General features: G+C 40.6%; 1 protein-coding gene across 3 annotated transcripts; it reads right to left on the bottom strand.

The window, feature by feature from the left end:
* Positions 1–161: 161 nt before the first annotated feature.
* NFE2L2 (NFE2 like bZIP transcription factor 2) lies at positions 162–24,152 on the bottom strand. 3 transcript variants are annotated; one of them, XR_014226575.1, is made up of 6 exons: positions 24,023–24,152; positions 5,727–5,996; positions 5,473–5,568; positions 4,945–5,124; positions 1,659–2,971; positions 162–933 (listed from the first exon to the last, which is right to left on the bottom strand). XR_014226575.1 is itself a non-coding variant. In XM_082285174.1 (5 exons), exons 1-5 carry the CDS (start codon positions 24,050–24,052, stop codon positions 1,763–1,765), a joined length of 1,785 nt encoding a protein of 594 aa, XP_082141300.1. In that variant the 5' UTR covers positions 24,053–24,152; the 3' UTR covers positions 1,376–1,762. The 3 variants fall into 3 exon arrangements, 2 of the variants coding, with proteins under 2 accessions (XP_082141300.1, XP_082141301.1); XM_082285174.1 differs by lacking the exon at positions 162–933 and having other exon boundaries at positions 1,376–2,971; XM_082285175.1 differs by lacking the exons at positions 162–933; positions 24,023–24,152 and adding an exon at positions 23,639–23,771 and having other exon boundaries at positions 1,376–2,971.
* Positions 24,153–24,460: the final 308 nt, after the last annotated feature.

Genomic DNA, 24,460 nt, shown 5'->3' with positions numbered 1-24,460 from the left:
GCACTGGAGTGTTGTATGAAAGCAGCAAGCAGCACAGAACAGCTGGAAATTGGAATCCTTTCACAGCAGCCTGTGACACAATACTTTCTCTGCTTCCTAAATGCACAGTGGTTTTTTTTTTTGAGGACACTCAAAAGGTCCATAAAAAGTGATATGATGTAGAATTGGGATGATATGAAATTGTTCTTCTAGCTTTCATAGCCAGCTGAGAGGCTTTCTGATTGACATGCAACTCCAGCACAGTTAAGAAGTTTGGGAATAAACACATCAAGACTGAATTCAGGAACAACCTGTATCATTTTACTTAACCTAACTTTGCGAATAATGAGCTAATGGAAGGCTGGATTCCTAATCTTTTAAACCTCTTCTACTGTATTATTAAACCATCTCTGTGGGTCCTATTCTACCCTTTCTCGACACCTCCATTTCCTTATTTTGGAAATATGTACCAATAAAGTTGCAGAGCGACTTTTTTTTATCTATTTAAATGACATTATGCATAACATTGCAATAGATAAATTCCTAAAATGATATAGGCCCTCAGTGGCAAGAAAAAAATCACTTCAGATCAAGCATGCCTTTTAGAATTTTCACAGGGATGAAGATACAATTTTTAATGTTCAGATCAACATGTCTTACAAATTACGCATTTTCTGTATTGAAAAAATCCAAAGTGCGTTCCTTTGAGTAGTAAACAAAACAATGCTATTTATTTGCCCATTCTTTATTCTTTTATAAATCATAATTTAAACTCCACAAAGCTTTTCAATTCACTGAGCCGAGATTCCAAACAGTGCAGGTGGCTGGCTGCTAGACTGCAGTTTTCCGTAAGCACCAAAGTAACAGCAGGGACAAGTGATGCTCGTTGATTGAAGTCAGAGGCACAGTAGTGTATTTCTAGGAGAATTGCTCAAAAGCATACAGCAAGTTTAGCTGGAAAAAGGCATAATGCTGACAATGCTTTATCAGATTTTAAAAGCCTTTGGAGAAAAGATCTCATGAATTTACATAGTGTTCAAGGAAAACAAAAATGTAAGCTTAGCATAGACTTGAAACTTTGTGTTACATGGTCTTTCCAAAGGTTATTAAAATGAAGCTGAATGAAGCATTAGTAATGCTGACAGTGCTGTGTGATTGGTTATTATGCTACATGAAGACTTAGCCTCGGAAAACTAGCGAGGATTTCTCTTCTTTAGGGAAATAAATGTGTATGAAGTAGAGTTAAAAAAGTTTAATGAGCTGATAAAGCAAAATCAAACACTGAGTGTCAACTTTTATACTAAATTAATATATTAAATATAAAGCAAGTATAAATGTATAAGAGAAATGGGAAACACTATTGCATATTTATAAAAAATATCAGAAGCCATCCTGGTTGTCTTGCAAGAAATTATATTTAGAAGGCTAAAATCATTTATATATATACCAAATAAATCTATGAATATAACAATAGATAGGAACAGTATATAAATATGGCATATTTAAATATTTACATATATATGGAAACTAATCAAAGTGGTGCTATAAGAAGGAAATGTCTGTTATAAAAATCAGATTCAAAATTTTGTATATGCCCATCTGCATTACATGATTAATTATCAACTTGCATCTTCCATAAACTAATTAACAACTTTAAAATTATCATTGCATAGACTTACTTGACAAATATTACTTAATTTTGCATTCCACCTCACAGTAGAAACTATCATGATAATGATACAAAAATAGTAACTCAGAGAGCAGTAGCCAGCTGTACTGCCCTTCAAAGTTTAGTCCCCGACTTCCTGCTCTTAGGAACAAGAAAGACATTGCCATCTCTAGTTTGCTGCAGTGAATATTCACTAGGAGAGTAAGGCTTTCCATCTTCATCACGTAGCATGCTGAAGACCTCGAGGTACAAGGTGGTAAATTGCTTTTTCATTTGATGAAGGCTCCTGTCATGCTCTCCTTTTTCCTTAAGCAATTTCTCTTTCTCATCTTTTAGGTTACTCAAATCATGCTCCAGTTCTACTATATTTTCCAGTTTTCTTTTACGGCAATTTTGAGCAGCCACTTTGTTCTTGCCTCTCCTGCGTATATCTCGAATAAGGGTAAGCTGGGCTTCATTGAACTGCTCCTTAGACATCATTTCACTGAAGTCCGCAACAGGGAGATTGATGATTTTTTCAACAGGAAAAGGGATCTGCAGAGCTCGTGCTCTTTGCTCATCTCTTGTGAGATGAGCTTCAAGGCGGCTTGGAGGTTTATCTTTTGTGAATGGAGCTTTGGGTGGGCTGGGAGCCAGAGGGGGTTCTTTCTTTGGTGTGGTTGTGCATGGCAAACTTGGTGCTTGAGTGTTTGGCCCTAAGGAAGAAAACACCTGATCCTGGAGGTGCAAAGAGTACACACTAGCACTGCTCGGCAGCATACCTCCAGGAGCACTATCCAGGTCTTCCATTTCAGAATCACTGCAACCCAAAGTCTTATCTGCATAGGCAGATGATTCCACAGAGTGTTCCGGCGATGCTACGCTGGAACTTGCATTCAGTGAAACACCAGAGTCAGAATCGTTACATTCTGCTCTGGTCCCTGAGTGGCTGCCATTAAAAGCTTTACACAGTGCGAAGTCAGAAAGATCAATAGGTTCACTTAGAATCTCTGCCAGGGATTGACTGATAGTGTTCCTTGCTGCTGCATCACCGTTCGCCTTTGTATCAATAAAGGTGGTGTAGAAATCCTCACAGAAGTCGGGGTTTGAAGGGGATGTGTCATTTAAAGAGTTCACACTCAGCGGGTTGGTGTCTTCTGGTGGCAAAATGCCCGAAAAGGGGCCCTCCATACCATCCAGGAAATCTGGACTGCAGTTAAGTTCTTTTTTCAGTACAGGTAATGAGCTGCAGTAACTGTAGCTGTTGTGCATCTCTGCTGGCTTGGTTTCAGGGCTCGTGACTGTGCTCACCTCAGCCAGGTTATCATTTTCGATGTTCAGGCACTAGATGGGAAATGCAAGGGAGAAGCTGAGCAACACATCTCCAATTGATAAAACTCTTTTCTACAACCCACAAGCATTAAATGGCAATCAGCATAGACATAAAGGGGTTTTATAACACTGCTATAGTCTAGATGACTACAGTACCCCTGTACTGTGGAGAGGCAATCAAGGAAGATGACAGATACCAAAGGAAGGGCACAACATAACTTGTTCTGGACAAAGCTGCTTAGACTAAGAGAGCAGAGCCTCTCAAGCTCAGAGCAAGATGCTGAAGATACCCATTCCAACGTGTTATGGAAACTGCATGGAGCCCTCCTGTTCTGGTAACTGCTTGTGGGGATCCTGGAGCTGCCCGGTCTGAACTTCTCACAAGCACCACTGCTAGGAATGGCATGGGTACAGAAATGTGGAATTCCTCAATGAGACTTAATGAGCATTTATACCAAACAATTACTTCTAACACTATTGATTTCATGTCACAGTTCCTCAAAAGCAAGATTCTTCTAGGATTTACTGAATGAAGTAGCTGTTCAGCAGAGAGAAATGTAATTCTTGGTGAATAAGAACAGTACTAACATGGAGCCTGGCAAACACACTTTTGCTCAGCTGGCTAACACCACTCTAACAGCTGGCATCAGACTGCTCCACTGATGGGCTTTCACAGGCTACAAGAACAACTTTCCAATGGGGTGGGGCACTTGCTTAACTGAAGTTGAAATAAGCAGGCCTGCTGTCCCCCAGGAATCAGATAATTATCAAAATGATTCTGTTTCTCTGAAGAAGGGTCCACACACTGATTACTTAACTAGAGGTTGTTCAAGGTTTAAGCTAAGATTTTGAACGTGAGAGCTCTATTTTTCCATTTCTCTACATAATTTGTAAAAGGCAGTGCCCTCCATTTAATTATCTTTTTTTCCCCAGAAAATTATTCACTTACTATTCAGAATTACTGCAATAAATTATTTTAGTTTGGTTTTTTAATGTATTTTCACCATCACTGCTGCCTCTTCACAGCCACTTGCCCTTGTTACTTATGTGGGTCCTTTAAGCCTAACACAGTAATCAGGCTAGAAAACTAGAAAAATATAAAAAATATAAAAAGATGAAGGGAAAAGGTAGAATGGCAGGAAAAACTCAGTTCCTGCAAGTTTTTCACTTAATTTTTTTGAAATATGATTCAGATTTATGGGCATTTCACCAAGCAATCATCTCTTGTATTAGAGCATAAAGTAGAGCAGCATCATGCTGGAAAGCATGATAACATTCTACAGTATTATATTTGAAAATAAATTTATTCAATTTTATAGTCAAATATAAGGGAAATAGAAATATAAGGACAGGCTAAAAATCCCTACATATCCTCTGTATTAGCAAAGTGATTTTTTTGTTCTTTTGAAATATCCAGTTCATGTACATTACACAAATTTTTCTTACTGAATATATATAAACAGCATTTATATAAATATACCTGACTCTTTTGTGTACCTAAATATATATTCTACTATCAGCTTTAAAAAAAAACTTTTCCTTAGATAAAAGTTGAAATCAAAAGTAATCATATTCACACAGACACTGCCAAAAAGTCCCCTACTATTTAAAATAACACTTGTGAAAACAATTCCTGTTGTAGATCCATGACTCAGAAGTGTCCATTTTTGAGCAGCTGAATTTTAACCATGATCACGCTGTAACAAGTTGCACACAGAGGCAAACAGTGACTTGCTAAACAAGAGGAAGTTTTGACTGAGAAGTTTCATTAAGGCTGATCCATAAACAACTCATTTCCTTCTTTCTACATGTTTTTCAAGATATTATTTTTGAAAAAATTAAAGCTCATATTGTTATAAGCACCCTACAGGTGTAGAACCCGTCATTATCACCATCTGTTCAGATGCTATTGTACTGCCTTCTCCAAAATACTACAGTCCTCCAAAAATATCATGCTTTGCTTTTCAGATGCTTATCATACTAACCTGTAACTCTGGAAGGGACAATAATTCTTCCCAAACTTGCTCTATGTTCTGCATATTCTCTGCATCAGTGGTTGGAACTAGATCAGGGGATTCAGGTGGCTGAGCTTGATCAGAAGAAATGAAGGCTGGGTTGCTATTGACCTGAGCAGGAACCAGTGACTGAAATGTAGCTGAAGAAGCCTGAAAAGTTTAAGCAAAAAATTAAAAAGCCAAACAAAACAATGATAACTAAAAAACTCATTCAAAAAACTGGATGTGCATTTTCCAAAGCAAAAATCTAGCTTTTGGAGTTCTACCATTTCTGCAGAACAAACAGGTATTTCTTAAGAAAAGCTTCTTTTTTTGTAAATAATGGAATAATATAAAAATAGGCTCAAGCCTACTCACTGCTTTATGCCAGCTGGAGCCAGCTTGAGGAAAATACTCAGATCACAAATCAAGTCTTATGCTGAAGACAAATCTTAGAGAAGATGTGAGACTGACCCTGTGGAAGACCACCCATGAAACCACGGTACTGTGCATTTTTACCTCATGCTCATCTATAAATGGGAATGCTTCTGCCAAGAGCTGCATGCAGTCATCAAAGGACAAAGCCTCTGCTTCTGGTTTTGAAGGCTCTGTGGCCTAAATAGGAAAGTTATGAAAAAAGGTTACTGCGTCTTTGAATAACTGAGGATCTTCCATTACAGCAACACACGCAAATTCATTTTAGGCAGCCATGAGTACCATGCCTTCCTGTGAAGGGAAAAAGGGTTAAACACACTCACAACACTGAAGTTTACCTGTGAGAAAACAACAGATGGCTCAGTATCTTCTGACTGAAGGCACTGAGCTGGCTGCACAGGAACAAATTCACCTGTCTCTTCGTCTAACTCCAGCTGAGCCAGCAAGGCTTTCTCCTGCTCTTTTTGGAGCTGTTCTTGTCTTTCCTTTTCAAGTTTCTTCTGTTTCTCGAGTTCATACTCCTTCTGTCGCTCACTAAAATCAAAAACTTCACGTCTTGCCCCAAGGTCTATATCTTGCCTCCAAAGGATGTCGATCAAGTTCATGTCCTGCAACAGAAGTGCTTTTTTAAAGTAAGTTCCTCCCCAGCAGACCTGGTTTAGAACAACAGCAAAGCTTTAATCTCTGTGTCAAATAGGTAGACTTACGTAACTGAAACTTATTCTCTTAATCCTACAAAATTACCAAAATAAAATATGGTTCTATATGACCTTTCTGAAGTGTGTGACCTGGTGCTTTCGTTTCTGTGGCCCACACACAGGCTCATAGAAACCGAGAATTTATTACAACTGGTAAGGTAATAAAGGAACTAGCCAGAGGATAAATATATTCTTCTTTTTCAACTTAGAAAAAATATGAAGATACAGAATGAATTTGTCATAAAGAAAGTAATTTTTATGAGAAAAGAGAGAAATTGGGAAGTTTGACCGTGCAAATTGTTTTCCACGTGTTCTTGTAAAACTGCAAAAGCTGACTAAGAAACATGATGGAGGCTTCCTGAAGAAACAATAATAGCCATCCTGCAAAATGCATTTTGGAATATTAATGATCTTAAAGATCAGCAGAACAGAGCTTCAGAGATGGCAGAGAATCTGGTTTCAAAGACACCAAGTGACATAACATCACTAGCACTCAAGACAATTATTAAGACTTTTACTAGAAATTGTAATTTAAAGCTTAGTCAGTGTTGATGTTCTAAATGTGGTTGGTTTGGAGCAGCTAAGTATAAACAGTGGTCGCAAGGTCTCAGATACTGTTAACCAGTTGGCCCCTGGCTCATCAGAGTCCACTGTTATCAGACAGCTAACAATGACCTAGATTTCTTGGAAATCAGTTGCCCTTGCACCTTTAGTGTTTCAGGAGACAAACAAAATTCTGCTATTTAGGAAAAAGCAATTGTTTGATACTATTTGCTTTGTCTACAAATACTTTTAATTTATTGCATCAGGGTTTTTAATTGGGGGAGGAGGGCAAGGGGGTTAGTAGATTATTTTATTTTTGTTTTTTACTGTTCAAATAGTCAATATTTTTAGGGCTGAAGTCTAGAGTATTTTCTTCTATGAAGAAAACCTAACACCCAAAATTTATTAATTTGTATGCCTGCTGATATAGAATTTTATTACTTGGTAGCCACATTTCTCAACCAACCAACCAGCCAACCATTCAGCTGGTGCCTGGAAGTTTTTGATTTTACATCATGTTTCATTATGCTTAAAATTACCCTTTGGGCAGCATGTGAAAATAATGTTCAGTGTTGGTCATCCTCTTCAGATTAACACCCTACAAGTAATACACCAAACACTGCATTTCATTTAAACAGAACCTTCCTGATTCACTCAGCAGCTCTACACCCAAGATACAATTTTTTTGCCATCATATCAAATTAAAACATTCCCTTCTCTCTAAAGGTTATTTTCAAATAGAAAAGCAAAGTAACCTGCATGCCAACTCATGCTGCCATTCAAAATGATCATGTCTGTACAACAGCTATGGCAAAAAGCTTCAGGCCAAGTCCACATTTGAACAAACCAATTCAGTGTCCTCATTTCACTTGGCATGAATGACTTCTATTAATACATTAAAAAAATGTATTTTTATTAAAATTGGGTAACTACATAAAATATCTTTGTGTAACACAATGCAGGCACTTCCAAATCTAAAACATATTTAATATACCTTGCTGGGAGACACCAAACTCAGCTTTAATGGCCAGCAATGAAGAAGCTGAAATTATTACAGTGGCTGCCCAAGACAGTGTTTGGTTTTTCCAGATTGGCAGGGTAAAACAAACTAATTAAGTTCTGCAGTAATTGGAGATACTGCAATATGGTATAGCTTCATTAAGGGCCAGTAGTTTACCAGCTGCTCAGTGTCTCCTCCTGCAGCAGATCCAAAAGTGCTTCCTAGTCTCTGAGCATTTGCAATATGTTCTGGATAAAACTGCAGGATCTGGATTTTAGGGCTCACTTCTGAATTATTCATTTACAAAGCACCATTAAAAATGTGACTCAAAAGATTTTTTTCTGTGTGCCTGTGTGTATATAATGCAGAAAGCTGTGAATTAGCAGAGCTGTTTTCCTTTATGAGCTGCAACAGACTGCTGCACAAGAATATCAGAACTGGTGCTCAGTTTCAGGTTAAACCATGAAAAACAAAAGTGAACAAAAAGAAGAGCTACAGAAGGCAAAACACATTTTCCTTAAGAAGACAATCCACACAGCCTTAGTACAAAACCACAAGACCCAGCTATTACATCTGTCAGCCATTCTACTGGCCATATTCATGATCAAAGTAAGTAGCTTTGGGTGCTGCCTCCTTCGTGGGATGAGATGTCTCCAAAGACACCAGCTGACCAAAGAAAATGCTGTGGCTGTACACCACTGCCTCTGTGTGTGTGCAGCAATCAGTTCAGCAACCAGGATTCTTTTTTGAATGAATATGCTTGCCCGCTTATCAAGATTGTCAGGATCTTGAGCTGTTGTTTGATAAATGTGACAGCACTGATTGGCTTGTGTCACCATTTCTCAAGGGACCATATTTAGGTCAGTGTTTTATCTCTGGCAAAGAGCTGAGCTTTGCCAAACAGTGTCATGCTCTACCCTGGAGGGCAATGCTTGTCAGGAGCATCTTTTCAATTTTATTTAGTTGTTGTGTTAGTGATGCTTAAAACCAAAAGGATGAGTTGTTTTATTTTTGTTACCACCGTGTAACTAGAAAACAGCCCTCCTATTTTCAGTTTGAAAAGCTGTACATAACTACAGCAATATTAGTCTTAACTTTGAATAACAATTCAACTAATTACTCTTTGCATAAATGGGCTACATGGAGGAAGTGTTCTTCTGGTCAGTAAGCTGATATGTAGTATCTAACAGCACACTGATTTAAATATTAACCTGCCACTTAAAACACTTATCTATGATTTCAGCCAATGCTTTTAGTAATACCGCCCTTTTCAAGAAAAAAAATATTCTGGTCATTAGTCCAAAGCCTCAGGTCAAAGTTAATGGAGTCAACATCGACCAGTGATTCACTAAGGAATGAATCACAACCACAAGCACGAGGTAGTGGCCAAGAACTCTTAAAAAAAACCTTGCAGTCGAAAGCAAACATTTTGCAATTTTGTTCCTTTAGCCTCCCCACAGTCTTCCTCTTTAAGTTATTTCCCTGCCTTGTTGAACACCAGCACAGACATACACAGAGGTACCCCCATAGGCAAGCATTCTACTTTCGGTTCATCACTGAAGCAATTTTCCCCTTCTACTGTGAAAGTATCCCAAAAGTAGCTATGTACTTGACACCTGGAGTCTTTAAACTAAAGCTGTGAAAAGCTTTCCTGTGCAAGAGTGACCTGCTGGTTTTTAGGTGCCTCAACATAATGTGCTGGTCTCAGAAAGACTCATTTGGAGGGACAAGTGAGCACAGACTGGCATCCAAACTGGAACATGTGCACTGGGAGTCCTATGAAAGATTCATCTGACCCAGAGTTGGCTGCTGCCCTGCAGAGCCAGGCTGACCACTTCCCTGAATATCAGACACATTTACTGCAAAGGCACAGCCTCATGTGACAGCCTCCACAAGTGCCCGCTTGTTCTTTCCTCTGTTGTGCAACTCCTTGGATTGCATCAGAGGAAATGCTGGGTTTGGCAGAGCCAAGAGGCCTCGCAGGAAGAGCCAGGCCTGTGCCCAGGAGGGATTGCAGCTGCGGTGCTTCCCCCGCGCCTGGAGCTCAGCTCTTTCCCGCTGAACACCAACGCCTAGGCCAAGGGCAAATACGTTATGGGATTCAACTTGTGTACCACTGCTGTCCAGCATTTTTAACTTCAGAGAAAATGGTACAGGTTTAAGATTTTCCCCAAGCAGACACACAGTGATTTGATTTTAACATTTTCTTTGCAATTTTGAAGACAGAGAAACAACTTCTCTCAACAGACATGCTTTGCTTTCCCATGCTCCATGTAAGCAGGAGGTGCCTTGTACTGATGGTTTGATTTTTCTGTTCATTTAGTGATATGTTCTTCCTATCACACTGATAGCTTAGTTTGGACATACAAAGGCACTTTTAATAAGATAAACATAAATGTTAAACAATTCACATTAAGCCACCATCTGGCCCCCAATGGAAATTTTCATGTTTTAGATTTACATATCAGCATTTGCCATCTGGGCAGAGTCTGTTATACATTTTATGAGAAAATCTCATTGTAAAGTTTGACAATTAACTCTTATTGCTCCTAAGCAAACATTTGCAGAAGGGTAAACAAAGGAAAGAGACCCTGTTTCCATGTTACTTTCACAGACTGACTTCCGTGCTTTAAACAAAATGCTGATCTTTTGTTTCATCCCTGTCTGGTTTATCTGACTGGTTTTGGTGTTGTTTGGAATATAAGCCATTTACAGGTAGCATTGCTAGAATAGAAACATCCAGCACCCCAAGTGTCAGCAGAGAAACAACATGGTATCTCAGCACCTTCAACCCATTGTAAGCTATCCTCTGGATACAGAGCACATTGTGGGGTTTGTGCATTTACTTCTTAAAGTCATGCCTTTTGCACCATAAACTGAGATAACATGAGCAGAATCTCTCATCAGACAAGGATTTGTTTTCCTTTCCCATGATCTGTTAGCACCTAACCCCAAGAAGACAGATGATTTCACATGCCAGCATGAGGCAATAGAAGAGCACAGAATCAATGGCCATTGCATCCAGCAGGGAGCTCAGACCAGCACCGCACAAGGAGCAGGAAAGCATTCCTACACCTTACTCACAGAGAGAGACAGGGCAAAGTATCCCTCAATTCTTATCTGTTTTCCAGAAAGTGAAGGGAATGAACAAAAAGGCACCTTACATTTTTGCTTTAATCAAAAAAACGTGTTGGAAGTGACGCAGGCGCAAGGACCCAAGATACTTCAAGGCAAGAATGAAAAGGAGGCCATCAAGTGATAAGGCAAGTACGAGAGGAGCTGGAAACATCTGACCACTTAAGAAAAGCACAGTGGAAGCAACAGCTGAATGTCTTCCCCTCATCCTCTGGAGAAACCGATTTTTTTCAAGTAGTTTTTAAGAATTATTTATAAATAATTTAATGTTTTCAGATGATTTCTGGCATCTCTGTAACTACTGTTTCATTCTCTAAATCTTTTTCAAGGTAAGTTACTTTATTACAGCTTACAATTACAGAACAAAATTCTGGACACGTAAGCCTTACGCTTAAGAGAAGGCACAGAAAGCAGATGAAGTTAGCCCAACACCCAAACTTGTTAAAAACAATTGAGAAGAATGGGGGAAAGGGAATGACAGAAGTTATTTACACTGGCAGGCAGAAGGGTACAACAGCAATTTCAGACATCTGAATTCAGGGTTTGGAAGTGTGACAGAACAGACAGCTGTCAAACAAAGCCACATGACAGCAGCCTGTGATTTGTGAATACACAAGGTCAAAACCCTGACTGCCCTGCAGAGCTGTCAACTCTACCATATTTTTCACCAAGACCTTCTAAGAAATCTGGGAGAAAACAAGGTGCTTGGATGGATGTAAGGGGGTGTCTTTTTTCTGTCTTGCACTGACACTAAACCAGTATGTTTTGACACTACACCAGTCTGCTTCTCTTTCTTTATGCCCATTTGCTCTTCCTGGTCCTAAAGTCTTTGGATGCCTGAGCCACAAAACACTCTCAAAGCCCTGGCAGGCTAACTTAACTAGGAAAGGACTCAAAAAGGGTTGAAAAGCCCTAGCTTTAAAGAAGTGATATTGCAAGAGAATTTTCACTCCCTGTCTGTAAAAATAAACCTGTTAAATGCTGTTCATGCTGACCATCCGTCTTGGGACATTCTTCTGCCCCAAGAGAGCCAGATGAGATCAGTTCCTGAAATGTTAAGTGTATGTATGCAAATTTCTATTTTCTCCTAACACACATCTCATATTTCAAACTGTACCTCCCACTGTATTCCAGCATGCTCTCTTAATAAATGCAAAATTGCCAGGATCTACTCTTATAAATTAGATTAGTTGAAAAATTTCTTTGAAAATGACTGTCCAGCATTCTTAAGAAGCTTCACAACAAGCCTTGTCTAAGGGCATCACTCTGACAAAGATGGGGAGAGGTTCTGCCTGGCTGGAAGTACAACTCTGGATACTACTCACCCACTCTCCCAACCCTCACTCCAGAAACAACTTCTCTCAGAGGTGGAATATTTAGGAATGGTATCAACAACGGCTAAGCCTGTACGTTATGTACAGCTCTCAACATGATGGCTTTCTTATACACATCCCATGGCAAGCAAGCTTTGCAAACTGCCAGGGAAAAAATACACCTCATAAAAAATACACCCCATATAGTGAAAAGACAAGTTTCTTTAAGCCTGAAGAGCAAGAATGTAACTGCAATAAAAAATACCTGTTGAAGGCTGTTTATGGTCATTAAAGTACTAACTCAATTTCAATTCCCAGATCTGCAAAATCCTAATGCTAACAGTAAAGCAAGACCAAAGCAGGTAAAGAAAAACACCATCAGAAACACAGCAAAGAAGAGGAAAAGGAAGGACACAGAAGAGTTTACTTCTTCACTCTGGCAAGTCTTCTCTTTTTCTGCAAAATCAATCAATCCCCACCTCCCTGCCACTCCTTAAAACACTGGACATGTGCAAGTGCCTCACAGCACTCCCAGCCTGGGGCACAGCAGCAGGAGCAACACTCTCCTCTCTAGCTCATCAATCTCATCATCAATAGCCAGAAATACACATCTATGTCCTTCTCCTACCACATCTGGTCTGCCCTGAGGAGACCATTTACGGTACAACAGATCAGGCGATTCTTGCTCAGTGCTGCAGATCTTTCTGCAGAAGACTGTTTCATGATCTCAGACGCTCCAGAAGCAGCTGTGCTTTTCTAAATTGTTTAATCAATACATATTTTAGATGGTAGGTTTAAAATAGTAGGAGTTTAATATGGAGTGTTGGTCTCCAGGGGCTGAATGGAGTCTAGACTGATCCCACCTCAACATACTTTAAAAAAAAATCCAAACCCACTGTCTCATTTGCATGGCTTACAGAAAGCAAAATCTTGAGTCTGACATTAGTACTTATTTTCTTTGCCCAGTACCTGGTTTTTCCAAAGTTATCCTCTAGTACTGAGGACCAGATCAAACATGCATTGTGTATCTGCTCCAAATTCCCTTATTTATGCCTTAGTCAAAGGGAAAAGACAGAGTAAGATTCAACATGGTGAAGTGATGACAATGAATTTTTCTTGAATAAACTGAATTATGCCCATATTTATAAGTATGACCCTGGCTGCTCAGAACAAGCTAAAAATGTCCGTAGTTGTCATCTCACTTCTTCAAACTTAGTCCTAAAACTCTTGACATCCCAGAGTGCTTTCTGGAACATCTGTATTTAAAGCAATGAGCCGTACATGTTTTCAGAGCTTTGCTGTTTTGGTTAAATGGGTTCTGTTTTTCCCTTTTCAGTCTTAATTATATTGTGTTAATCCAACTAACACTTTTCCACAGTATATTTGGCTGGTAGTGCTGCAGTCCCTTCCACTCAAATTCTGGATCCCTCTTTCAGCTTAACAGAGTTATTGACTTGCTATTTCTTTATCTTGCATCAGCAGCATTCCAAAGTTAAGTCAATAAGCACAAAAAGTTAATATGTATTCAAGTTAAAATCTATTACACAAGTTGCATAATAAAATTAGGAGGCTGGCAAAAATACAGGATTGTTTTCTAAGACTGGGTTAGTCTGTCTATTTGTTTTTGCATGCTTGATACATCAACAAAATTCTGCTGTGCTGCCCTAACAAGTAAAATGAGTGATTCTGCTGCGGCCGACTTTGTAGCTGTTGTCTAAATCACCATGTACTGCACCACGTAACTCCATTTTGAAAGGCATTCAAACAGCAGCCATCTCAGATAGACCAGATTTTTCTGAAATGAAATACGGCTTTAATGCTTTATTTATGTTTGCGTTTCTTTTTTTCTCCCAACTTAAAACTGCATCATAATAAAACATGCATTTATTGAATTTTGTCATTTATATGACAACAAAACCCCCCAATATGTAAAGAAATAATATAAGAAAAATACTGCTGATCTTTTAACCATAGGAACACAAAAGCCTTTGTGCCCCACTTTATTTTCTGTATTGAACCTACACTACTTGAAAAACAGCTACCTGTTAAATTATTATCTTCAAGCTATTCTGCTGTACCCAGCCAAACATGTACTCTGCAGACATTGCCACAGGATACTCACTAGTTTATACACAAGAGGATTTGTTTATAATAATGGCTCAGTCATCTGGGAAACATGATGCAGTCAAATTACAGCACATTCTTTTGTCCAATGAAACAAATCAGGAAGCAAAATGAACATAGGGACAGAGAAAGAACCTAAAAGACTGCAAGTAACATTTATTAAGTTGTATAAATCTTGGATTATAACCTATTAGCCACTATTCTGGCTTCATACATTTTGGAAAAGCAGGTTTCAAGCCAACATGAAAACTGTGTGTTTGTTTGAGGGTCCATATATTCTCCAGGATTATTCAGAATCTTCCTGGTACTACACATTTTGACTGCATTGGCACCTTAGTGTAAGGACCCCATTTCCAGCTGTCGTTTTGCTGATGGCTGGGCAAGTTACAGGGACAGCACCAGCTGGGTCACTACAGCTGCACCACGGCCTGGATGTGGACACTGCATGCTCTACACATCTTGTCAACTTCCACCTCACAATCTCACAAGCAACTTGCTTTGTTATTGTTTGTGGACCAAACTACAATGGCAAGCAACTAGAGTGTCTGGGCGAGTTAGAAAGCAATGAGGTTCACCCAGTGTCCTGCCAGCACATACCCAGCAGCCCCCTTTCAGAAACACAGACATCTATTATGGCTGCATCAAGGAAATTCCATACGAACACCTCATCAGCCAAGAGTACTACCTAAGACTAAAAGCTTAAGAATAGGGTTATATTGCAGGGAATAGTGTTTGCTCCAGATGTACCCACATCTGGCAGAGTACATAGGTACACAGTTCCCACTGCAGTCTGTGGGGCACAGGTGGTAAATACTCTTGTGAGTCAGTCCTGCAATTAACGTGCCCTTTTCACATGCATAATCCATATAGATCGTGCTGGGAATTCATTGTCAGGGCACAGTTCTGACTAAATAAGCAGGGTCGGGGGTTTTTTTGGAGTGTTCAATCTCTAATACACTTATTATTTAGTTTTTGCAAGGGGAAAAGAAACTAAACCCAGGAAAGAGATCAAAAATACATTGCTATTCAACTGCTCACCACTGGGCAGTACAGAATTGTAACAGATTTGAGAAAGGTATACCCAGTGGGGCACATTTTAGCTGTGCTGGCAAGATCTTTCCAAAAGAGTAATTCATGGTTAAATGACACTATGAACTTAGTTTGACACTGTGAACAGCCTTCATTAGTGACATACTTCAGCCAATAATAACACCATTCAACTGTGAACTGATGACCAAAACCACCCTCCCTAAATTTACATGATGCATCCTAGAAATCATTATTTAATTAGCATTAAAGGAGTTTGTATTGCTTTTCCCCTTTCTCTAGCCACACCAAGATACATGAATTATCCTTTCATAGAATGAAGCAAGGGTAGATTTTACTCATTTTCTTAAGCACTTGTAATCCACACATTTATCTGCAAAAAAAGCAAGCCTCTAGAAGTCATGCACCCCCACAAAAGCTTCAGGAAGCTCTTTCACATGAAGGTCCTGCAAAGTTAAACAACTAAATCAGAAAGCCCAATAAGGCCCAACAAGTCAGGCATCCATATGTCAATTTATCATTTCTGTGCACAACGACAGCTTTTGCTTAAAAAAGGAAAACCCACTGAGGAAGTGAACAATAACTGGGTAGAAAACTAAAGCTTTGTCTGTGTGGTGCATTCCAGCTCTCACTTTTCAATTTATAAATTCCGAAAGCAGAAGGATCTAAATCATCTTCCAAGGCATAAACCAGAGTAGGTAAATGGTTTTATACCTCTTGCCAAAGTAATGCTCAATATCTTCAAAAGAGCAACAAAACTGCAGAACTCAACCATCAGTAACTGTGTCATTCCATCCAAATCAAGAGCCTCCACTACCCACCATTTTTCTTGGGGCTTCTTCCATGTCTGTCCCCTTGGACTATACAGTAGATTCATAGCCCATTTTATCAAAAAATAATTCTATGGGTCTGACCTTAGTGAGATTTTTCAGACTAATTTGAAGCACTCCATTAACAGTTTTATTATTTAAGTGGCTTCCATTCTTCCCTTTGCCAACAAAAAGAAACTTTGAGAGATGAAAGATGTCTAGAGATGTACACGCTAGCTGTCAGCTGAGCAAGGATTCCCGAGAGTGGTCAGTGAAGACTAGACTCCTGAAGTAGTAGATGACAAAGGATTACACATTCCATGGCACTACAACATTTCACTTGAGTCACAACAATTCATACTAGTTGAAAAATTAACCTGATAACATTCTAGTTCAAATACTAAAACCAAAATAGAAAGCACAGTATCAGAAGTCACTGTGCTGTAATTCTCTGTTACAACCTACACAGCTATAAGGCACATAAATATGATGTGCATTTCCAGAACCAAAGAATTAAATTTAAATAATGTGGAAGACCACCTGTCAGAAATCACGTTTTAGATTCAAATGTAAGTTCTAGTTTTCGTATTATGCTATCATTTGATTTATTTTACAAATATCAGTGAGACAATCTTCCAGAAATTCCACAGCTGACGCAGATCTGCTCAAGACCCATCTACAGGAGAAACAAAGCCACGCGTGAATACAAGTCCGTGTTAGAAAACAGAAAACGTGTCCCTGCATCTCATGTCAAGTAATACACAGCAGATTGCATCAGGGTCTACAGCACACTTGTACCAAGGACACTTCATGACTCCATGATGCAGTCATGACTTCATGACTCATGTCTGCGCTGGTGCAGACATACCAGTGACTCCTTCTGTGATAGCGGTGAAGCCAAGCATTAGTGTCACAAACTGGGGTGGAATAGTCCCACTGACAGATCTTGGACGACCTCTGCTGCTACAGTCTCCATGCTCTCCTTCCAGCCATGAAGCATCTGAAAATCTTACCCATCTGAGCTGAGCTGCACCAGCCTTTAGAGCCACTAACTCATCCCTGCCATCCTCTCTTGTCCATTGTTCTGCTACCCAGCTGACTGTGGAACACGTCATCTCGTCACATAACTGCACACAATACAACTGGAAATAGCCTGATTTAGAACAAAATTCAGTCTTCTTACTCAACAGCACATAACTCAAGCAAACAGTTCCTGAAGGCAGAAAGAAGAAATGATGGCGTGCCCACGCCCAGGCGGCCAGCTGCAGAGCAAACATTACAACTGGCCACCTTACATGGGAGCAGGCAGCATTCCGAGCAGCAGACCTGCATCAACCACGTGCTGCCTGAGAATTCTGAACGGGGATCTCCCACTGGGAAACCCAAGCAGCACAGGAGTTGTTCCACTCTAATTACAGCAAGAAGTAGGAAGATACTAATTTTACCACAAGGTTTCAAACAAACAAAAACCCCCAGGATCTTTTTATCATCTCTTTACAGCTAAACGGTGGTGATGACCTAAGCAGGAAGCAAATCAAAGTCATAGCAACTTTTCACATAACTCAGCTGTTGAAAAGCCACTGCTTTAACATTTTGTAGATATTAATTTTCAAACACAGCAAATAGACACACCCTTAATCATAAAACAAACGTCCTCTTACAGGCACACTATCAACCAAGCTCCTTCTGAGTCAATTTCTCAATTATGCAAACTTTGTTTCGCAAGCTGTCTCCAGGACTGGAATTTTTGTTATACTTACAAGAGACAGCATGTAAAATCAATACAGCAAACAGCAATAAAACTTTGAAACTGCAAGACAGAAGTAGTGGCATGGACAGAAAGATTGATATCTTTACATTTCATAGCAATACAGAAGATACTTCCTTAAAAGGTTTTAAAGAGATGGTTTCAAACTGATCTTACATAACTTCTTGCTGCAACTTCAACCTTAAAGGAACTTTCTTTTCCTTTCTCTTCTCTTTTTTAACTATATTGCTAATAATAATACTGCAGGAGTTAGGCTAAAAGTCTAACTGCAAGACATGTACAAAGTTGTGTGGTTTCAACTCCCTCAGTACTGCAACAGCATTGACAATGAAGACATTACCTATAGGAATGGTTTAGTTTACATTTAAAGATAGAAAACATTAATAGTCATTTACAATACCTTCCAAATAACTTTGCTAAACAAACACTGTTTTATATTCCCTCCTCCCAGTATAAAAACTGCAGCTAATCAGGCCAAAATCAGAAATCCAAACTGACGTAATAAACTTCAACTGTATCTGTAGTACATAAATTGCAGACACATAAATTTTATTTCTAAGCTATACCCATTCTACTAGAGCTTTGCCAATTAGTACTTGTGCTAGGGTTTAATAATATACTACTGATCAGCAGCTATACTCTGCTGGTAAGACAATGGTAACTTAACTTTGAGTTATTAACACTCTTATGATCTCCTAATAGCTTTCCGAGATCTCCAGAACAACATATGAAAACATCTAATTATTTTAAAGTGAATTTTAAAGTGAATATTAACATATAAATTAAGAGGCAAATACAAAGCCAATGTATTGACACGTTACATTGAAAAATCAATGTGTTACTTAAATAAAACAGAGAAAATATTTCACCATGATTTCAAAATGGCATAGGACAGAAAACAGAAGATCCTTCATAAGATAAAGACAAATGCTCCTCTCCAAAGCAGTCAAATAATTAAACACTTTTATCCTTACTAAATATTGTTACAGATTGCTTGGTTACCCAAATAAATATTTAATTTAAATGTATGGTGCCAAATTAATACTTAATTTAAATGTATGGTTCTGAGAGACTTTGCTTCCATTTGAAATGGACACTGTTGGCATATGCATGTCAAAGTAAAACTAAAGTAATATTAAAACAAGATAATCTGCTGGGGAATGTATATTTTATTTCCTTATTTTAAAGAATGCTAAAGAAAAATTAAGAAATATGTATCTATAAATCATAAACAGTAAAATAGTTGTCCCTGTGCTTGCTTCACTACTGTGCTGCACAGAGCAGTAATACTGCTCTTTCACTTTAGAAAAACTTAAGTGCTACAAGATAATTAAATTCTTACTCCTGCCAATTAACGTGTGACTGTCATTAGCTTTGCTTTTCCTGCACAGAAAGCAGTTACAGGGTAGGAAAGCTAAAAGTACACATTGCCTATCTTTAATTGAAATGCATTTGCCGGTATCTGTTTCAGATAACCCTTCCATGGTTTTCAGCAGTTTTATCCACTACAGAGAGCACTGCCGCCTTCAGCTCTTACCACTGGTTTAATTGTTTACCTTAATGAAACAAATATGCCATACAAGAATTGCAGTTGAGCAACCCTGAGCGGCATTGTGGTTCACAGTGTATCAGTCATCCTTGGATAACACAAATTCAAAGTCATGGCTTCCAGCTCCTCCTCCACAACTTTTCATTGGTCCATATTCAAAGACTTGCAGAGGTGGCGTGTTTTCAAAACCAATTAAACCTGTTTATTGCTGAAAAAGGACTAAGCCGACCAACGTGTTGTATTCCTTCCCCTTCACCTCAAGCAGCATTCTGTGGCAAAGTCCAACTTTGGTATAATATACTGGGTCAGAAAAATTAACAGACTTCAAACACTTTCAAGTTTTCTAGGAATGTGCTATATTAAAACAATAAGTTACTGAGGGTTGGAATGAGATAGAGGCCAAAGCAAACTTTAACCAGGTGATTAACCTGGAGACTTTGCAGGACTTCTTGCTGGCTGCGACTCAATCAGCAGGGGATTAATATTTAATTCATGCCAATGGGTTACTGTCTGAACTTGTACTGCATCGGCCTCAGCCAAGACAATAACTGTAAATACATCACACTTGCACAAATTGGCCTAATTTTAGTGAATGGTTTAGTAATTTTAAAGCTTATCTTTATAATTGCAAAGAGAAAAAAAAAGGAAGAAGCAGTGTTCTAGGTACAAAAATCCAACTAATTTCTTCTTCACAATCAATCACACACCCGGTGTTACAGGTATGGGTACACTTGGCATAATTTACTGGCATCTTCATCTGGACTTTCTATATTTTCTCTTTCTCCCTCAAGTTCACCCTTTTCTGAGCCTGCAATTGACTATTTTCATTCTCCTTGCAAAGTCTACTGCATTCCAAAAACTTTCAAAGACAAACTCCAACAGCTTTCACTGTTTTGGGTTTTCTTAGTTCTACTGAAGGAACAAGTACAACAAAATTTTACAACTATGTATGAAAAACTCGAGTAAGGAATAAGATGAATTGATTTTACTCAGAATAAATACTTCACTTAGGTCCTTCCACTTCTAGTATTCCTCAACATCACCTCACAAAGTCCAGCATGTTCCACAAAGGTATCTGACATTTTTTTAACAAAATAAGCATGTTCAAGATGCTATTGCTACATTCATTTTAGTCGGGATCATGAAAGTGGCAGTACCTACCAAACAAGTATTTTTCTGCTTTGCAAATTTAAGAGGTAAAGAAAGCAAAAGAAATCAAAAGGGTATTCATGTCCAACAATAGATACGATAATAATTTTCAACCACTTCCTTGTCTTTCAGGGTTATATATAACCGACTGCATTTTTATTCAGGATGAGTATTATACCATCTCTATTTTTTCAATTAAAAAAGGAAAAAGTAAGAGACAGAAAGCCAAAATTTATTCTTGCCCATGAACATTAGCGGGAAGTGTACACAAACCTTCCTAACCGCCCACACAGTCCTATGAAAATTTCTCAAGTTCTTTAAAGCACACAAGAACATCCAGCTGCCTTCTACTGACAATGAGTGTTCTTTTTTGTTCTAGTTTGGTCTCTTTCAAACATTTCCCAATAAACTTTCAAAGCCAATCTCTTTTCCAACTTTGAGAGCTAAAAATTAATTTCTTCAAGTCAGATACTCAGGTTTTCTGAGACAATGAACTTGCACTTCCCCCAGTTTCCAATACAACTGTAAGTTCTTGGTAGATTTTAAAGACAAGCTACAGAACAGGATTCATATGATGGATATTTACTACACTAATAACAGTATCCAATTAGCTGTTCTCCTCAATGGATTGACAAGATCAGCTCCTGCTAGGCTACATTCATTCCAGCCAAACATGCTACACTGCATTATATCTAACACTGGCTTAACTGGAAGATATTCTTTTCTGAGTTTTGAAGGAAAGAAAGCTTTACCAATACAGCTCGATATCAAAGCGAGCACAGAACTACTGGGAGTGTCAAAATAAATGCATTTTTACTTAAGGAAGTGCTTGTGCCACCCTCTCATCTACTTCCTCCAAACCTGTCCTCCATTTTAGTAGCTAACAATATATTCAGAAATATGGGCATTTCTGAATCTTATCCACACACATACGTGAATAGATATATCTACAAATATCTTGATCAGATATTCCTATTCAATAAAGTTATTAAATCTCATTATCAAGAAACAAACAAACAAAAAAAAAAAAACAACAACAACCCAAAAAGCTCTGAGTGGGGTACTTGTTTGACTTTCCCACAGAATCTGCCCTCATGTGGAAATGAGAGGCTATTAGAGAATAAAAATAAACCCACTCACTTAACAATTTAATGCAGCAGGACAACAAAAAGAGAAGTATGTGTAATTCCTCATTAAAGCCCTCTAGACTGAAGAGATCACACAAATTGAGCTGGAGACTCTTCAGGACAGCTCTCTAGGTAGAAAAACCCTAACAGATACACTTGCATGCACACTCAATTATTTGTCTACTTGGTTTTGCCAATTGTTGTAATTCGTCTTACTTCCACTCCAGTGTAACCCACAGCTTCATTATTTGTGTTGGAAAGGGAATTCTTTTTGCCCTCTTGTTGTGAGGGTCAAAATTTAATAACTAAGGAGCTTGTTGAGCTTTTTTACAAGGTTACAAGCAACCATTTCAATAACTTCACATTTACTTAAAGGGAACAGCTACTAAGTCCTGCCTTCACAAGTGTGATTTGAAACATCCAGACTATTTGTTCCATTGCAATCTTTTTTCTTGGATGGTTTGAGGTCCATGTAAGCAACGTTTCAGTTCATCTCTGTATACAGAGGTGTATCCTATTTCCAGGCAGGAAGGTACAACAAGGGAATACTTCTTACAAGAATATTGCAGGCAATAGCTCTGCTAACTCCCACAGAAGTACGTAGCTGAAAGCAGAGGTTTTACACTCTGGTTAAGGAGTTCGATCAATCCCTGCACACTCACCTTTACTGGAATGACAATTGCTACCAGACACACAGACACTAAGAACACCCTTCTCATCTGCTGCCTTGCAAAATCTGAGGGGCTAAATGAAATTGTGGTCCCCCTTGTTCATTCTGAGTGAACATTTTATGGTACAGGGTATGTGAATTTTCCATTTAATGAATACATTTAGAACTGTATATCAAACATCATGATAAGTTGCTATCTAAAAAACACAGTGCCTTTTCAGGCAGGTCTGCAAGAGAAGAAACCAGCAGCTGCTGAGCTCAGATAGGAAAAGTGTAACAGGTGGCTTAGTAGAGAGGGTCTGGCAAAGCAGGCAAACGAGTAACAAAAGCAAGGTTTCTGGAAGAGAAGTCACAGTGGATTGGTGAAGAAGGTACAAAAGCATATATGCAGGAATTGGTCTGTCAAGAGTCCCTTAGGAATGAGACCAAAAGTGCCTGGATAATATAGGCAAAACCAAATTCACAGGGTGTTTACGTAGCACAGGCCAAGACAGTGATTTTTGCTGCAGTATTTTCCAACAAACTGAGGAGGCAAGGTGGAGGTCATGGCTGTGCTACCCACGGCTAGAAAAACAGATGGGCCAAGCAGAGCTATGAGCAGCCCAAGACTTGAAAGGAACTGTATCCAATGAACAGAAAAAGGTACATCCAATACTGCTAAAGTGATAGTACCTGTAGGAAGTACCCACTTATATATCCTAAAGAATGGACAATGTTAGATGAAACTCTACTGCATAGCGTATATTGTACCAACACACACTAGAAGAGCGTCTGAACACTTGAGTCTTAATTTTGCAGTAAAAAAAGAATTAAAGTAGATCCAGAACAAGTTTTAAGTATTACTTCCTTAGACCTAGCACTTTGTTGATAAGGATACATTTCTATTTAAAAGTCCAAGAAAAGCACAATTATATAAATTTAAAATGGAGTTCAAGCATGTTTTCAGTTATTCACGTAACTCTTGTGCAACTAGTTTGCAACATAACAGTACTGAGCTTCCCCAGGCTTCGAGAGAAAAGGCTCCACAGCACACGAGTACAAACCACAAACACCTCTGAGCCTCCAGGACACTCGCCCTAGGAGAGGCCACCCCGGCCCCGTGTGTTCTGTGCCCAAAGCCCTGGCGGGGCGTTTCCAGCAGGCGGAGGTGCCGGGGCGCTCCCCGGCCGGGCCAGTCCAGCTCGGGCTCCTCGGGCTGCGTGTGCGAGGCTGATCCGGACCCGAAGGCGAACCCAGAGCCGCCCCGGGACAGCGCGTGGTTGTGCAACAGCCCCGTAGCGGGCCCGGGCTGCAGCAGCGGGAAGCGGCGGTAACTCACCCGAGTGCGGAACGGGAGCGCTCGGGCCCGCCGGGGGCAGCGACTCGAGGCTGCACCGGGTTTGGGCAGCCCCTCCGGCGCCGGCACCTCCCCAGCCGCTCCCTCGGAGGCGGCTCCGGCCCCTCGCCCTGCCCGGCCCTCCGCGCGCTGCCGAGGCTGCGGGCGGCGGCTGCGGGCGGCCCTCGCTGACCCCGGCCCGGCCCGGCCCGGCCCGGCCCCCCCGCGGGCAGCGGGCGGGGGCTGCGCGGCCCCGCCCCTACCGTGACTCAGCACGTTCCGGGGGGCGGGGCGGCGCCACGTGCTCCGCGGGCTCGTGACGGGCGCCCCGCCCCTCGCGCCGCGCCGGCCGGGCCGCGCTGCCGGGGCCGCGGGCGCCGCTCTCACCTGCGCGGCGGCGGCCGGCTCGGTCTCCATGGCGCGGGGCCGGGGCGTACGGCGGGGCCGGCACGGCGGAGCCGGCACGGCGGAGCCGGCACGGCGCGGCGGCGGCTGGCCCGGCACCGCCCGCCGCTTCTCTCGGCGCTGTTTGGGGACGGGGCCGCGCCGGGACGGCGGCCGCCCCCGCGCTCCGCTCCGCCCCGGCCCGGCCGCGCAGCCACTCAGCGCCCGCGGGACCCGCGGAGGCGGCGGCTTTCCCGGCAGTGGCGGCGGCCGTGCCGGGCACCCCGTCCGCGCTCCCGCGATGCAGCGCCCGCGCCCGCCGGGCAGCCCCTGCTCCGGGTGCCGTCGGTGAGTGGAGGAGCGCCGCTGCTCCGGGCGAGGCCGGTGAGTTCGGCGCTGGAGCAGGGAGCACTGCCGGCAGCCCGGCGGGCAGCGCGGAGG

This window comes from Coloeus monedula (genome assembly GCF_965178545.1).
Source record: "Coloeus monedula genome assembly, chromosome: 7".
In the NCBI taxonomy this organism is placed as follows: Eukaryota; Metazoa; Chordata; class Aves; order Passeriformes; family Corvidae; genus Coloeus; species Coloeus monedula.
Note: the sequence above shows the minus strand (reverse complement) of the source record. Positions and strands in the feature narration are given on the sequence as shown.